The sequence below is a fragment of the Cynocephalus volans genome, chromosome 5, assembly GCF_027409185.1.
Source record: "Cynocephalus volans isolate mCynVol1 chromosome 5, mCynVol1.pri, whole genome shotgun sequence".
NCBI classification, from domain to species: domain Eukaryota; kingdom Metazoa; phylum Chordata; class Mammalia; order Dermoptera; family Cynocephalidae; genus Cynocephalus; species Cynocephalus volans.
Window position 1 is genome coordinate 103,462,611 of NC_084464.1, and position 15,529 is coordinate 103,478,139.

Genomic DNA, 15,529 nt, shown 5'->3' on the forward strand with positions numbered 1-15,529 from the left:
GAAGAATGAGGAAATTCAAACCTGTTTAGAGTCCTCTTGCTAGCTGAGAGATTTCCAACCCAGAAATGCAGATGTGAAATCTTCAGAAAAGCCTCCTCTCCACTCCTGCTTCCAGCTGTAGCTATAAACATTGCAGGCTGGAAGTGTGGACCACTCACCTACCTGAGAAAGACCCAGGTGGACTGAGGCTGTCTCTGAGATATACATGATCTTCCCATCTGGGGCCACCACGAAGATGAAGCCATCTAGGGTCTGGAGAGACAGAAATAGAGTGTGAATGGAGAGCCCTCTGGGCCATCTAGAGAAATTGGGGTGGAGGGAGTACAGAAGTTAGAAACATTTGGTCAGAAGGACAGAGAGATGGAGTGGAGAGGGGCTGGCAGGAAACAGGGCATAGAAAATCAGTCACAAGAGTCTCCTTTTTTGTTTATTCCAAATTTATAAGCATCTGGGGCATGCAGTACACTTGGAGAGATCCAGAAAAAGTGTTGCATAAGGCTAATGCCCTCCAAGACTCAAGTCTAATGAAATGGACAAAGGAGACACAACTGTAACACACACACACACACACACACACACACACACACACATTCTGGGGGGGAAATATCACAGCCTGTGATAAGAGGTGAGTTAGGTTCCTGGGGTGATGGTCACTGAAAGAATCAGAGGTTTCTGTGTCAGTCTTCAGGTATTCCATAGGGGTGATGTCTTATAAAGGAAAGAGTAATAGCAGAATTTGGGAAAGATCCAATGTAGAAGGTACTGGTTGACATGAAAGGGCTGGCGGTCTGAAGTTTGTAGACAGAAGGAAGCTGGCCAGTGGCTCTGGAAAGAGTCCAGGAGAGGAGGATTTAGAAGATAAGAGGCTTTATGAGCAGCAAGTCCATAGAGTAGTGCTATAGTGTGTATGTGTGTGTGTTTACATTGATGCATCAAACTGACAGGCTCTCAGTGACAGAAAGTCTTAGACTCTGACTGGCCCTTTATCTCTGTGAATGAGGCCTCAGTCCAGGCAAAAGAGACATAAGGATGAGTCAGTCCCTGCTCTCAAGGACCTGGAAGTCCAGCAGGATGACCGGCTGAAAATAGATATAATGACCACATAACTGAATACACAGTGCTGAACAAGTGGGCAGGGGACAGAGGCTGAGTGATCAGAGGCCTGGGGAAGAATCAAAAAGGCCTTAGAAGAGCTGGTCTTTGAGCAGAAACTTGAAGAGGAAACTTGGACTAGAAAAAGAAGGAAGAGCATCCCAGGCAGAAGAAATGATGTGGCAAAGTCAGGGACTAGGGCTAGTATGTATCTGGTATATTCCAAGGTGATGAGTCTAGTGTACCAGAGATGGAACTGAGGAAATACACCTGCAATGGACTTTCAGAATTTGAAATATCAACCTGTGGAATCTGGAGTTGCTCCTGTAGGCGGCAGGGTTCTAAAAGAGGTTTCTAAGCAGGAGAATAGTATGCTTAGATACGTTTGGGGGTTTCTTCTGGCAGAGTATGGACAGTGGCCTACAGGAAGATGGGGATGCAGAGATCAGAGCAGGTAGCTGCAACAGAGGTGGTCAAGCCTGAAACTGAATGATCACAGGGGAGATGTAGTAGGGGGAGAGTCTCATTCAAAGATGGTTCTGGCTATGGACTTCATACTAATTGCTGGCAGAGAGAAAAGTCAAGGCTGACTTTAAGGTTTCAGTAAGGGCATTGAGCAGAGGGTGACACCATTATCCAAAACTGACAATTTAGGGAAGCATAGTGAGATATTGTATGACTGGAAGTCTGGGGGCAGGAGCTATTAAATGCATTCTTGTCTTGGAGATGCTAAACTTCAGGTGCATGAAGATTTCCATTTCCATATGCCTGGATGAGCAGCAGAAAATAAAGGTCTGGAGGTCAGGAGAGCAATCTAGACTGGAGAAACTTGCTAGGGTCATGTGGAGAAAAGCTTTGAGGCAGTGGTGTTGCTAAGATCACCTAGGAGGCTTTGAGGGTATGTGAGGAGAAACAGAGCTAGAACCTTGGGGAAAATTACAGTTTTTGCAGGCCAGCCAGTGGTGGGAAAATCAAAGAGGAGCAGGCAGAGAGGGAGAAGAATCCGGGACATAGTGCTATTTTAGAAACTGAGGAAGGGGGAGAATGTCAAGTCATCAGTGTCACCTCCTTCAGGTCTTTTCCCATTGTGACCTTCTCAGTGAGGCCCTCTTCAACCATCCCTATTTTAAATGCCATGACTCAAACACAATCCTGCTCCTTCCCCTTATTTTTCTCCCTAGCACCTAGGCCACCTGGTACACTATGCAGTGCACATGTGTGAGTTCATAAGGCTGTTCTCCTTAGAATGCAAACTCCGTGAGGGCAGGGCTTTCTGTCTGGAATTCAATTGACCCTCCTACATTTGTGGAATGAAAGAGCTTAGATAGGATAAGAGAGCAGTATCTGGTACTTGATATCAAAATGCAGTGGAGCCTGTGCAGAGCACAGTGGGTGGGAGAGATGCCCGACTGCAGGGACATGGGAGTGAATGGGAAGAGAGGTAAGCCATTGAACTTGAGAAATGTAAGTGAGTCCTGTCAGAAATTTGGAATGAGGAAGAGGGAAGAGTTAGAAAGGGCGAGGGGTTGTTTGGATTTTGTTATCTTGCTTACATTACTGAGAGAAATTAGTTGGGAATATAGAAAGATTGAGGAAGGACACAGGGACATCTATCACATGTGTCTCAGTATGCGTTTTAGAGAAGGAAGTTACAGCACCTTTCTAGATAAATTCAAAGGTGTAGAGGCCAGATCAGAGAGGGAATGCTCATCTAAGACCTTTCTTCGTCCCTAGGAGGAAGAGAGGGATGGGATATCGGTTTGACAGGAAAGGCTGTGGAGCTCTTGCCAAAAGATAGCACTCATGCCTGCCTAGCGGGGAGAACCAGCTTAGGTTCTCCTGATGCTGCTTAGGTGCAAGACTCCCGTGCAAAGAGGTCCTGGTGGACTTGCGTAATAAAGAGGGTGCAAGATAGGGGACGAATGTCAAACCTAAAAATGCCACCGGGAGTTTTGCTATTTAAAATATTTGTTCTGCGACTTAAGCGGGCAGCGGGCAATTTAAAACGGTGTGCACTGCAAACAACAAGGTAATGGGCGCCTCACATTGGTTAAACTCATTACCTGGTGGGGGGGGGCGATGAGGGGAGAGGATATGTGTGTATGAGAGCGTCTGTGCACTGCCAGGGCTGGCCTGGGGTGAGGGCGCGTAGGGAGAGTGAAGGCAGCCGGGCAACTACAGGGAAAAGATGAAACGAGCTGCAAACGCAGCTGGATCCGAAGCGTGTGGGCTTAAAGCACTGGCCGGCATTTCTACCACGTTCCTGTTATTTCCTTTGTAAATCCTTCATTTCTGACGGTTTTGCGGCCCTGCCTCGGCGGCCTCGCCCAGGGCTCTCCAGCTCCCTCACCGAATGGTGACAAGTGGTGCCCCTTCCCTTGATGGGGTCTGGGCGGCGTCGGGCTACCTTCTGAACCCAACGTCTGGGTGGTCACCTTGCCTACCTCTCAGCCTAGAGAGACACCCAGCGAAGTTAAGAGCTAGAGTTTAACTCTGGAGGAGCTGTTAGGCTGAGAGAGGGCCACGTTCAGACTGGATTCCTTTTTTTTTTTTTTTCCCTGAGAAACTAGAATTCCCGCGCAGGGCCAGGCACCCGGACCCTCGAAGCCTATGCGTCACAGGGAGACCTGCGCCTGTACCTGAAGCAAATGGGAGCCCAGTTCGCGGCCAACGTTGTCCAGGGGGCTTGTTCGACTCGAGTGGCCCCACGCCTCGCCAAGCCCTGTGCAGACACAGAAAGAGCCTTTAGCGACGGAACCCCGACCCACCTGGCAGTTTGGGACTGGTTCTGCGATTATGTCACGCGCGCGCACACAGAACCGGATACCATAGGGGCTCCTCCCACCGTCCCCTCCAACCTGGACCGCTGGAGATGGGAGCTTGTAAGTTTCGATCCCTCCCTCTCAGCTTCTGAACAGAGTCAGACAAGGTTTCCCAGGGAGGGCAGGGCCATGGCCGAGCGCCCTGCTAGCAGGACCTGAAGGGGCCTGTGCCCTGGAGGAATCCCCAACACACACCATATCCCAATGATAACTTTTGCGTAGCTTCACTACTGTGTATACGAGGATGAAGAACATCTTATTTCTCGCTCAGAGTTTTCATTGTCATCCTTTTCAGGAGCCCAAGAATGCCCCCATACCCTGCGAACGCCGCTGCCCGCCCGGAGCGACCTGAGAAGACCGGCTAGGTCGGTCCCTGGTGGCCTTTCTGATTGGCTGCGGGGCTCTCTAGCCATTCTCATTCCCTGACTTTAATCCCTTTCCAAAAAAAAAAAAAAATCCGATTGCCGATGACTTCCAGCCTGAAATTTACCAGCATTCCTGCACAATCCTTTTTTCCTCTTCCTTTCCCCTCCTCGCCTCCGCCTTACAGACCCCTTATCCCTCCCGGCATGGGCTTTTCTGAAGTCGGTTACTTTGAGGCTAACAACTTCTTGCAATATTTTCGTTCCCTTTTGGACGCAGCGAATCATTTTTCTACTTTCTGGGTACTATCTCCTATTAACAAAGACACGTTCTTCCTCTCCTGGATGTTACCACGTTAAGATCTTTCTGGGCTTTGCCCCAAACCATGTCTCCTGTGATGTCTAAAAAATAAAACGCTCAGGACTCTCGTGGCTGATTTTTAAAAAATTATTGTTGAAACAGCCATAATACCTGTTTGCAGAAAGAAAATGAAAAATAAGGTAGAAGAAACTTGCAGAAACCTATGTTAAACTATTTATGGGTAATATCTTTTAATAGTGCGGCTGCTAAAATTATTTTAAGTAGGTGGTTAATTCCTTTTATTCCTACACCATCACCATTAAACAAGGTTTAACGCGACCCCCCCCCCCCAAAGGTGATTTACTGCGCTTAGGGGCAAATCACCATAAAGTACGCAATGACAAACACATTCGCATTGTACTGTGGGGGTTGGAGCGAATCTTTCAGAATAAAACGTGGAGTTGGACTTTTAAAAGGTGTTGGCCAGGAACTGCTTCCCAAGCAAGCTATCAAAAAATCCTGGCAACGAGTAACTGTGAGCGCCCCTTAAGCTCGAATCACGTCTTTCTGGGTGTTTGCACATCTAAATAAATCTAACGATTTCCCCACAGCTCTGCAAACACTGAGGCTCCCCGCCTGCTCCTGGACTCCTCTCCCTCTCTTGCGCGGATTCAAAACCTCCTGACTCTTTAGCCCGCCCCCGTTTCTCTCCCCAGAGTGACTCCAGTGAGCTGGTCCCTGCGGTCCTCCTGTACTTCGTGGACGAGCCCCCATCACAGCCACCTGTACACACCCCTTCGCCTTGTCACCTTCCCTTTGCTCCTCCTGTCTCAGCCAACCTATCCTCCTTGGTTTCTGGCACAGACATACTCATTTTTTTTATTCCCTCTCAGACGTACCCACACAGAAGAAGTGGCGGGAGGGGTTGGCTTCAGAGGCCACACCAGGGAAAAGGGAAAGGACCCTGCTGGGAGAACCCAGGACGCAGGTGGCGCCCGACCCTAGGCACCCCAGCCGAAGCCTGAAACCCCAAAACTTCGCGGAGGAAAAGCCAGGACACACGGGCGCGCCCGGGTCCCATGGAGCCTGCGTTGTGCCAGGAGATGGTGTCTTGCACAGCTCCGGGAAGGATGTGAGGCCTGCGCCTGGGGCCAACAAACGTATTCAATCTAAAATTCTGCGGGTCTTCCAAAGCGGCTGGAAGACGCCCCAGAGCGGTTTCCCGACCAGAATGATCAGAAAATTCCCAGGGCCAGGCTGGGGATTAAATATTGGTTCCGAACTCCGGGCGCCAGTCTCGGCTGTTTTTTGGCTCAGGTTGTGGCCTCATTGGTATGCGCTACTCGGGAAACGAAGACTTCCCCACAGGTTAATGATAAACAGCCCGTCCCGCCGCAGGTTAACAGGGGCCTCCCTCGCCTTCTCCTACACCCGCCACCCCCCACCTTTTAAGGAAACTTTTGCTTTCACGGAGAGTTGCCTTCTCTTTCTGTTCCGTCAGAATCTCCGTCACACGGTTGTCTGAGTTAATATTTTACAAGAAACTGGTTGCCCTCGTTTGTTTACCTGTCAGACTTTCCTGATCTAATACCAAGGCTGAGTTCGCTCTTCGGGGTGCTCTTCCCAAGCCCAGGTCAGGGAATTGCCCCTCCCGAAAGTCTCGATGTGGGCACGAGACCCCTCTCCTCGGACCCTCTCGCTTCCTGCCTTCGGTGACGCGCTCCAGTACCCCATTTCAGTTGGCAAGGGGGTAAGCTGAGATTTCGTTTCTGCACTTGACCTACCGCAGAAAATTCGCAAATCCTTTGATTGTCTGTTTAAAATGAGGAGGAAACCAGCTCCCTTTGCGGCGGGATTACAGTGGGAACAAGATCTGAAGATTCACTTGTAATTCGGTGAGGCCGAGGGAACGGGGTTTTGCAAAGGAGAAAAGGAGCTCTGCGAAGGAGGCGATAACTAAATCGGGTTTTAGACAAAAGGATTTTCCCCAGCTAAAGTGGCCGAAGACAAAGGAAAACATAATCTATTTTGGAAGATTTCCAAGATATGCCACATTAACCTTAGCAGATAAATTTTGCTTCTCCCAGGCCCCCCTCTTCCTTTAAAGTCTGGTTTATCATATTTACATAAGTAGCATTAGAAGGGATGTATCTATTATGGATCTAAAGGACTAGCTCACATTTCATGTGAAACCCGGGCAAGTTTCACTGTTGCTTTACCCTCAGTGCGCGGTGGAGCTATTTCCATTTAAATACCCCCTGACCCAGGGATTACCTCAATGGACTGACTGCACGGGTTTTGTAATTTCCTGAAAATGAGATTTCGATTTATAAAACAAGAAACCAATTAGTAACCAAATGAGGCGAAGTAGATCCACTAAAATTGACCTAATCCCACAGGCACCATTTAGGCCCGTTCTTGGCGAATGAATGATGAGCCCCAGTCTAGCGTGAGCTCAAAGCATCATCCAGCTGTGTTATTGCAAGCAGCAAAAATAAATTGATCGAGCTTTTCCTTCGGAATGAATTTCATACCCTTGACAAAATATAGATTACAGACCCAGCATCATCGCCTGTTTCATTCAGGTGGGAGGAGGAGGAAAAGAAGAGCTTGTTCTACTGTTTCTTTTCTTTTCTTTCTTCTTCTTCTTCTTCTTCCTCTTCTTTTTTTTTTTTTTTTTTTTTCTTTCTTTTACTAAATAAATACTACATCTCAATAGAAATGTGTCCTCCTTGCAGTCCTTCCCGGAAACCTTCATCTCCCCCACGGATCGCGACATGCTTTTTAGGCAACTGGGGCGGGGGTGGGGGGATGCTGGGGGACCTGTCCTATGACTTGACCATAACTCGGTGACTGAGGCGGGAAAGCCTTCCGTGGCCGAACTCCTAACTTCGAGTCCCGGAGCGGCTTGACTCAGTCACCGGGGTTTCCCCCAGGCTGAGGGTGTCCGGGGAAGAGGCTGGCCCAGGGGAGTGATCCCGAAAACTTCCAATCCTGTGTATACTGCGGGGCCTGAGCATCCTAGTCAAACGCACACTGTCCGAGCCTTCACCCGGGCCTGAGACACCAAGCGGCCTCTGTGCGGCAGCCTCTGCGGCGGGCTCTCCAGGGAAGAGAGAGTCGGAGAACTGGTGCTCCCAGCCCAGAGCAAGTTCCTGGAACAGTCCCTGGGAAGGAGGTGCCCTTCAGGCACCGCGCCGCACCCACCCCCACCTCCATCCCTGGGTCCCACTAGGCGGGTGTGGCTGGGCTCCTGAAGGCGTCGGGGACCGCGCTGGGCCAGGCCTTGAACCGCACAGCAGCCTAGGTCCCACAGCGTGTGCCTGCCCTCCCTGTCCTGCCAGGGGCCAGAGACCCCGCGGTAGTGCTCGGGGAATCCACTAATGTTAGTGTAAATCTGGGGTGGAGACCGATGGTCACAGTGCTGACCTCCTCTGCGCCCGCGTGGTGCTCCGGCCCCCGAGTGCAGGCGTCCCGGTAGGGGCCAGAGCCTGCCGGCCAAACTGGCTACGGGCGCTCAAGCCCGCAGCGAAAGGACGAGAGCTGCAGAAACGAGGGGAGGGCGGGGTTCGGCCAGGTCTGAACTAAAACCGAGGACGAAAATGCACGTGGGTTGAGAAAAGTGTCCTGCATGGCAGCTGAATAGCGTCAAGCGATGTCGCCCCAGGATTCCAGGCCTTTGAGCGCGGCCTGGACTTGGCCACCTCCCTAGAGGTCCCCACCGGCGAGGCAGAGCCCCGAGGAGCCGGCGGTTCTCGCTCGGGTTCTTCTTGGCGCCGGGATCCCGACCGCAGCACCGAGCCTGCCCTCCTGGAAACGGCCCGACAGGACCGGATCTTGGCTTAAAGTTTAGACCACCGCCTGCCCTTGGGGAGGTGGCAGGGGCCGCACGAGGGGCGATGGGCACACCTCCGCACCAGCCGAGCCACTGCTCCGGATAGGGGGCGGGGACGTCCCCGAGCACTCCTGGAGGGCAGAGACCCGGGCCTGCGTGGGGAGTGCGGAAACTGTGGAGGCCGAGAGTTGGGCCGATGTCTGCGGCTACCGCCGACAGAGGATCCGGCCTGGCCGGCTGCGAGCTTCGGACGATGCGGAAAGCGCGGCGGAGGTCTCGACACGGTAGTTGTCCCTGGTCTGGCCTGAGCCACTGAGGTTGAGCGACTCCGGGTGGGAGCCTCCCACTCGGAGGGGCTACCTGCGGAAGAAAGTTTGCTGGCCTGTAGACACGGTGTTAGCACTTTGAGAGTGTAAGGACCATTCCTAAATGATTGAGGTTCCCCTTCCTCCACAAAAATTTTTAAATACTATAGATCAGGGACTGGCAATGGGTGGTCCACTAAAATCATTTGGTGTTAGCAGGGCCCAAACCTCATTTTCCTGAGGAATACCTGGCCCGACAGAGAAACGTGGCAAGAATCCACGGGCTCTCATTCCATGTCCACATTTGCGCCTGTAAAAGCTCAAAGCTATCAAGATTCCCCAGAACTGAAAAAACAACTCCCCTAGATATCAAGGTTGTCCTCTGAAAATTTAGCCTGGTTTTAGCTTCAGGTAAGTGATTGTACCTTACTTGAAAGCATCCTACCATGGTTTATGATACCCTGTTGTTTTTATTAGTGATCCCTCTCTTTAAAGAAAAAAGTATTTTTTCATTGATCTGGTCTACAATTTCTAACACATAAATCTGCCTTGCAAATGCTCTGCACGGAGTTTAGTTCTGCACTCCACATTTTAAGTTAACATCAAAACTGGAATTAAACACAGAAAACCAGTGTGGAGTGTAAACTGTGCTTAAAGGCTTTTAAATGAGAAAAACTTCTGTAAGAAAATAAACATGGAAACCTAACGCTCAATCATTTCCCGAGAAGCAAGAAAAACAGCTTTAAATCACCCATCCACGTGGGAAATGGGACCTCCTTTTCTCTTTCAGTTCTCAGGCCCTCCCCCGCCCCCCTGCCCCCAAATATAACGCCATTAAGGATTTCAATCTTGAGGTGAATATTATAGAAACGGTCTGTGGAGGTTTGTTTAATCATCCTTGTCCTTTGTAGAGACTCTCTTTCCTGAGCAGTTACTAATTTCAACTCTGATTATTTTTATTTTCCCAAGACGTTTTGACAATGAAATGGTAGTGTGATGTTACCAAGATTCTGAATAGCTATAGATATGAAAATATGTCTGTTCCCTTCAAAGTTTATTCTGCAAGCCACTATGCCCACAGCTGAAATTGCATTATAGCTGGATAACAATGATATATTTCCTTTTAGTTGAATTTGTCCTATTTTGTACACAAATAAAGTCATGCCATCTTTTTTATCCTGCTTTTCTGGCTTTGATAGCACTAAAGGTTTATACGTTTCTACATTACATGCTTCACTTTTTCCTCTGCGAGGCTATTTTAGAATACAATGTTACCAGTCAGCAGATACAGAGTGTAATGATTTCACAATATTCCCTGAGTTTCTTTCTTTTTTTTTTTTAAAGCAGTGAAATCTCCAGTCTAATGCTTTATTCTTATTTCAGGTACCCATATCCCATTCCTCTGTTCTTTTTCTCTGTCTCTCATTTTCCCCTCAACTGTTCAGTTTTATCACTGAGGTAAATAAAAACTGAAACTTGCCCCCAAACAAAAAAGCTACTAGACCCTGGGAAAAAAACTGTATTCAGAAATTGGGTGGGGGTGGGGGTGGGAGGGGATGGGGGGAGGGGGAAATCTGTACTCTAAGGAATTTTATTTTTCTTTTTTCAAATATAAGTATGGAAGAATTTTTGTTTGTTCTATTAACTTTTAGGCTTTTGGCATTATAGGGTATTATAGATGAAATGTAATAAGAGTAAAAACATTGAAGTTTTGCAGCATTGCTATGCCTATAGCTATGTCACCAGATTTATAATTATTTTAGATCATATACCTTGCAAAATGCATATGTTACATGTGACAGAATGTTTACCATGATGAAATAGCTATCTTTAGCCCATCCTTAAAACAAAATGTTGTTGATGGCCTACTATGTGCTAGGACAGCTTCAAGAGGGATGTATTTCATCTTCAAACATTTCATTTTTTATCACTGAAAAAGATTACACTCATATAAATTGCTCCATTTCTCACTCTGCCTTGGACCCCAACCTTGTCCACCCTCTGCTTTCAGCCAACGCTGAACCCAAATTTGCCACCCCCTGCAGGTAATACCTGGTTCTTCGGCTTGTGACTGTTTTGCTCCATTGAAAGCTGTTGTGTTTTTGTTTTCGCTTCTGTTTGTTGCTTTTGTTCTTTAATGTTTTAAAGGACTGTGTTTGGATTTCGGGCTTTTGAAACTTATCCACTGTCAAAATTAAAACCTCATTTCTTGGAGCCAGCTGTTCGAATGACCCTGTCTAAATCACTAGGTGGAGGCTGTGAGTGAGTTATGAGGTCAACAGTAGCTGGAGAAATAAATGATGTGCCCAGAGTTCACACATCGTCCATCCCCTCCTCCCCATAAACTCACACTCACCCACAGAAGAAGGGAGGGTGGGAGGAGGCCAGGACTGGGAGGAAGGTGAGGGGGGCTGCAGAAAGCACAGTCAGTCGCTGAGAAAGTAGCCAGAGGGGACCGGCCTGACCACCAAGGGAACTCCTGCAGGAATCTTCATGGGTGCTCTCTTAAAAAATAACGGGAAGTTGGCTATGAGAATTTACTTTTTGTTCCTCACATTTATTTATAATGCGATTTATAATTTGTGGAGTTAACACTTAATTAAACAAGAAAGTTTGCTCTCTTAAAAACAACAACAAGAAGCAGCCCAATCCCCTCCGAGCCCTGGATCTGCACTAAACAGACAAGCGTTCCCCGCCTGGAGACTCCCCGGGCTCTTCCGTTCCTCTTGGAGCCCGCCCCAGAACGCCAATCCACTATTCTTCTCCCGCGATTAATCGCAGCCCCACAAGCAGCACCATATGCTGTTTCTGATCAAACAGCGAGCGACATCGGCACCGATAATTGACGAGACCGGCTAGAAATCACGCATAAAGGGAGCCCACTGAGACCGCAGAGGCTGACAAATCACTGCTAATAATCCTGTTAGGAGCAGCGCGGCAGCGGAGTTCACAATAGCTTTATTTTTTATAAAGTAGGCGCTGACAATATAAAAGACAACGAGATCTCTTTTTTAAGCAGAAGGCATTGTAGTATAATGGTAATTTTACCACCATCGATTTTCAGCACAGTTTGAATGGGAAATGTGGTTTTTAATATAAGTTCCCCCTCCTTTTCCCCCCTTCCTTTTCTTCTTTATTAAAAAAACAAAACAAAAAACTTTTCAGGTACTTTAGGCTTTGATTCCTCTCCTCCCGTGGTTTCCAGGATCAGATGAGGAAAACTATTCAAGGAACCTCTTTAAGAGAAAACGACTAAAACACTACTAACATTTTGAAGGTAGAACTGAACTATAATTTGCAAGTTTTCCTTTAGTTCCCCTGACTAGTTTGGAGCATGTTTTGCAAGCTTTTGACTCGAATAATAACTTTAAGATCAAGCAAAGTGAAACTTCAAACCCAATAATGACTATTCTCTTCCCCCCACCCCTGTTCTATTTCTTTTAAAGAAACCAACAGATCCCAAACATCCAAATCAACAACAACATAAACATCTACAGGTCACATAAAGTCTTCATTTGCAAATAAACAGAGTTCTTTCTCTTGGATTTTTTTTTTTATTTGCTTGTTTAAGTAATCCCTCCTTTACATTTTGAATCTCCTTCCCCCAGGAATGACATAGCTAAAATATTTTTAAAATCTGCTTATGTTATTTGGATGCAAATAAAGGAAAGGATGAGTAAATGAAAGCAAGAAATGTCCTTTTCCTAGTGAATATAAGTGGTTTTATACAGGACAGTGTTCTATGAAGGCTGCTCTGTCCTCACACAGTGAATCTTGACAATCTAAATACAAGTTTTAAATCATGTCAACAGCTCAGCTATTTTAACTTCTTGGCCTTATAAGACAATTTTTCCAGAATCTGTTGGCCAACCTGCCACCCAGAAAATATTGTCTAAGTGGGCTAGGCATCTTAATCCAATCTTACGTTTTTTGGGACTAGCCTGTTACATTCCAGATAATACTAAACCCAGAGTTGCAAATTACCGAGCCACAGAGTTAGTTTCAGTACCTGTGACTGTCTTGGAAACTCAGAATAAATTTGCTATATGCAATTAAGAGACTGGGTAAATTCAGGACATATTCATTCATGAATATGCCTGCTCTTTATCTGTGGAACTATAGACATGTAGAGAAATTATATGGCTTAGCTAGTTCCATGTACATGGGTCTAGCTATATACCTAGCAAAAATACAGAATTTGGCAGTGCTCTTGCTTTTTACTGGATACAATTCTAACAAGAGGAATAAAAAAGAAAGTCGTGTTTGGATTAGCAGTACTTTCAATTGAGCCCAGTATCTGAAGTGTTGACAAAAGCACTGTTGGGCTGCTTCCCAACCAAACATGGACTGAAGAGAAAGTATTAATTGGGAAGTAGAGAAAGCCTGGAAAAGGCAACAGGAATTATGAGTTCAGCAAGGACCTTAGTCAAGCAGCCGGGTTAAACTTTCCTTTTCAGAGAGTATGTATGTAAATATGCATGTACTTCTCTGCTCACTAGTGTAGGCTCATTGCCTGGGATCTGCCTTTGAAATTCCATCTGGGCAAAGTCACTTACCTTCTGGGAACACCACTCTCATTTTGAGATAGCTGGTCGTCAGTCTGATTATGGATGCTTTGTCCAGCTGCGAGGTGATAGCCGAGGGCAAAGGCAGTAATTTAGCCAGTTCATAAAATTCACTGTTTTCCTTCTCTCTCCTAGTCCGGGCAGCATTTTTGGACTTTTCTTTCATTGTGTCTTGTTCCCCCTTTCTTCTTACAACGTAAGCTCCACAGATTCATCCAAAACCAAAAATAAACTTTCAGTTAGAGATCATATTTGGCAAAAACATACAGCATGTTTGAATGAAGAGACTGTAGTATTCGCAGCAGGGACAGTGTATTTATAGCAGTAAAAGACCAGAGAGAACAGATAAGTATTTTCTTTGAAAATGCAGGATGCGAATATAGGAAAGTTGCTGATCCACGGCAATTTGAGCAATCCTGGGGGTCTCCGAGTATCAAATGCCGGCGGGACCCCCGAGGAGCCAGCCTTTTCTTCTGTTCCGCACTGCGAATCCTGATCCTCGGAAAATCGACATAATAATCCTCGACGTTTGTTCTTCAGTCCCGCAGCATCTGAGGCGGCTCCAAGCCCCTTTGGGAAGAACAGGAATTCCGGACAACTCTTTCAGGCCACTGTGAAGACAACAGCATCAGAGCGTAAGAGATACGAGACTCCACAATCACACCCCCACACTCGCCCCGATTCCGAGAAACGGGCGGAAAGGGCCTCCGCGCGCCCCAGCTTTCCTCGCCAGGCTCGGGGTTTTTGTTTTTTAAGAGAAGGAGAAATCAGCAGCGAGACTGAGCCTCCGGCAAATGCTGCTCGCATTCTTTCACCCCTGCCAGCCACATTCTCCAGCCCCCTGGGAAGTTGCCCAAACGACAAAACGCGTAGTTCTGAAGATCAGGAGACCTTCGGCCACCGGTCCCCGTGCCCGCGCCCAGTCCAGGCGCACATCCCAGGAAAGCAGGTTTCCGCAAGTCAGACTCCTCCTCAACGCTGCGGTCGCCTCTCGGTCCCCGACCTTGGCAGATCTGGAGCTTGGCTGCCTCTCTGACTTGGGTCTCAAGAATGAGGATTCCTCAAAAAATGGCACTTACACATCAAGTCCCTCAAGACTCCCAAAGCGACCCAGCGCTGTCCCTGCCCAGCAGGGGCACAGCAGCGCCAGGTTCACAGGTGGCACACTCGCGACAGCCCCTCGCGGGCGCCGGGGGCTGGGAGGCGTCCCGGCCTCTCCCCCGCCGCTGCAGAGCTGGGGGCGCCGCTGGGCGGGCGCAGGTGTCCTCTGCTTCACCTACCTTGAGTCCCCGCCGGCGGCAAAGGGTGCGGAAGCGCCCACCGCCTGACTGCACTCATGCCCACCGCCAACCAAGTGACTCCGCGGTCCTCTCCGCTTCTCTTCAGCAGAGAGGAGCGAAGCCTCCCTGGCTCCCTGGCTCCCTTTTCTTGGTCATGAATTGAAGGAAGAGTGCGTGGCAGGAGGAGGAGGATGCGGGTTTGGGGACGGGTGAGGCGGTTTTAGAATCCTCCTCCTCGGCAGTTGCTACGAAGCCAGTATTATCCCTAATTGGAAGCCAAAAACGCCCCCCTGTAACTTTACGGGTTTAGCCTCAACTTCACTCCCGGGCTCCCTCTAGCCCGCCCTCGCTCAATGCCACTCACAAGCCTCTTCGTCTCCTATTGGCTTGGCGCTTCCCGGAGCAAGGCGCTTATTGGTCGATCCAGCTGAGTGACGCGACTACGCCCCGCAACGCCCTCCGCGCGTCCCGACTCCCAGATCCCGGTCCTACGATCCGCGTGGCCGCCCTGGCACTCGGGTGGGCGCTGTCCGGCAGGCAGCCGCCGCTGCTCCGGGCCTCCAGGGCCTTCCGGACGTTGTGCGAGACCGGCGCGCTCCCCGAGCTCCCTGTGGTTGGTGGCTGAGCGCTCAGCCCAGCGCGCGGGCCCCGCAGTGCCGGGGCGCCCGGAGGAGGCGGGCCGCAGCCCCGGGCCGCAGAGGTCTGGCCGGCGGGCAAGGCTAGAGTCTCGCGGACTGCGCGCGGGGCTCGCCCAAGGGCCGACTCGGCCGTGCTCCTCCCGCCGGCAGGTCGCGGGGCCCACGGCGAGCCTGAGGCCCGAGTTGGGCTTCGTTTTATCTCTTTCCCGTTTCTCTAAAACTACAGTAACACTGAATTCGTCGCCAGAGGGAATAAAGGCAATACCTATCTTTGAATTAATCCAAAAGAAGAGCGTCTTTTTTTGAGATGGGTCGGGTTTGGGGACTGA

At 49.0% G+C, this 15,529-nt stretch overlaps 1 protein-coding gene across 2 annotated transcripts in view; it reads right to left on the minus strand.

Moving 5' to 3' along the window:
* Positions 1–14,869, minus strand: part of SIM1 (SIM bHLH transcription factor 1) — a 77,535-nt gene extending 62,666 nt beyond the window's left edge. Inside the window, exons 1-4 of one of the 2 annotated variants that reach the window (XM_063097045.1) lie at positions 14,563–14,869; positions 13,274–13,893; positions 3,732–3,814; positions 159–252 (exon numbers count right to left, since the gene is read on the minus strand). In XM_063097045.1, the coding sequence (XP_062953115.1) occupies positions 159–252; positions 3,732–3,814; positions 13,274–13,448 (352 nt within the window). In that variant the 5' untranslated portion in view covers positions 13,449–13,893; positions 14,563–14,869. Of the gene's footprint in view, positions 1–158; positions 253–3,731; positions 3,815–13,273; positions 13,894–14,361; positions 14,467–14,562 lie in introns of those variants that run through there. The other variant, XM_063097046.1, reaches the window with a different exon arrangement.
* Between the last annotated feature and the right edge of the window lie 660 nt (positions 14,870–15,529).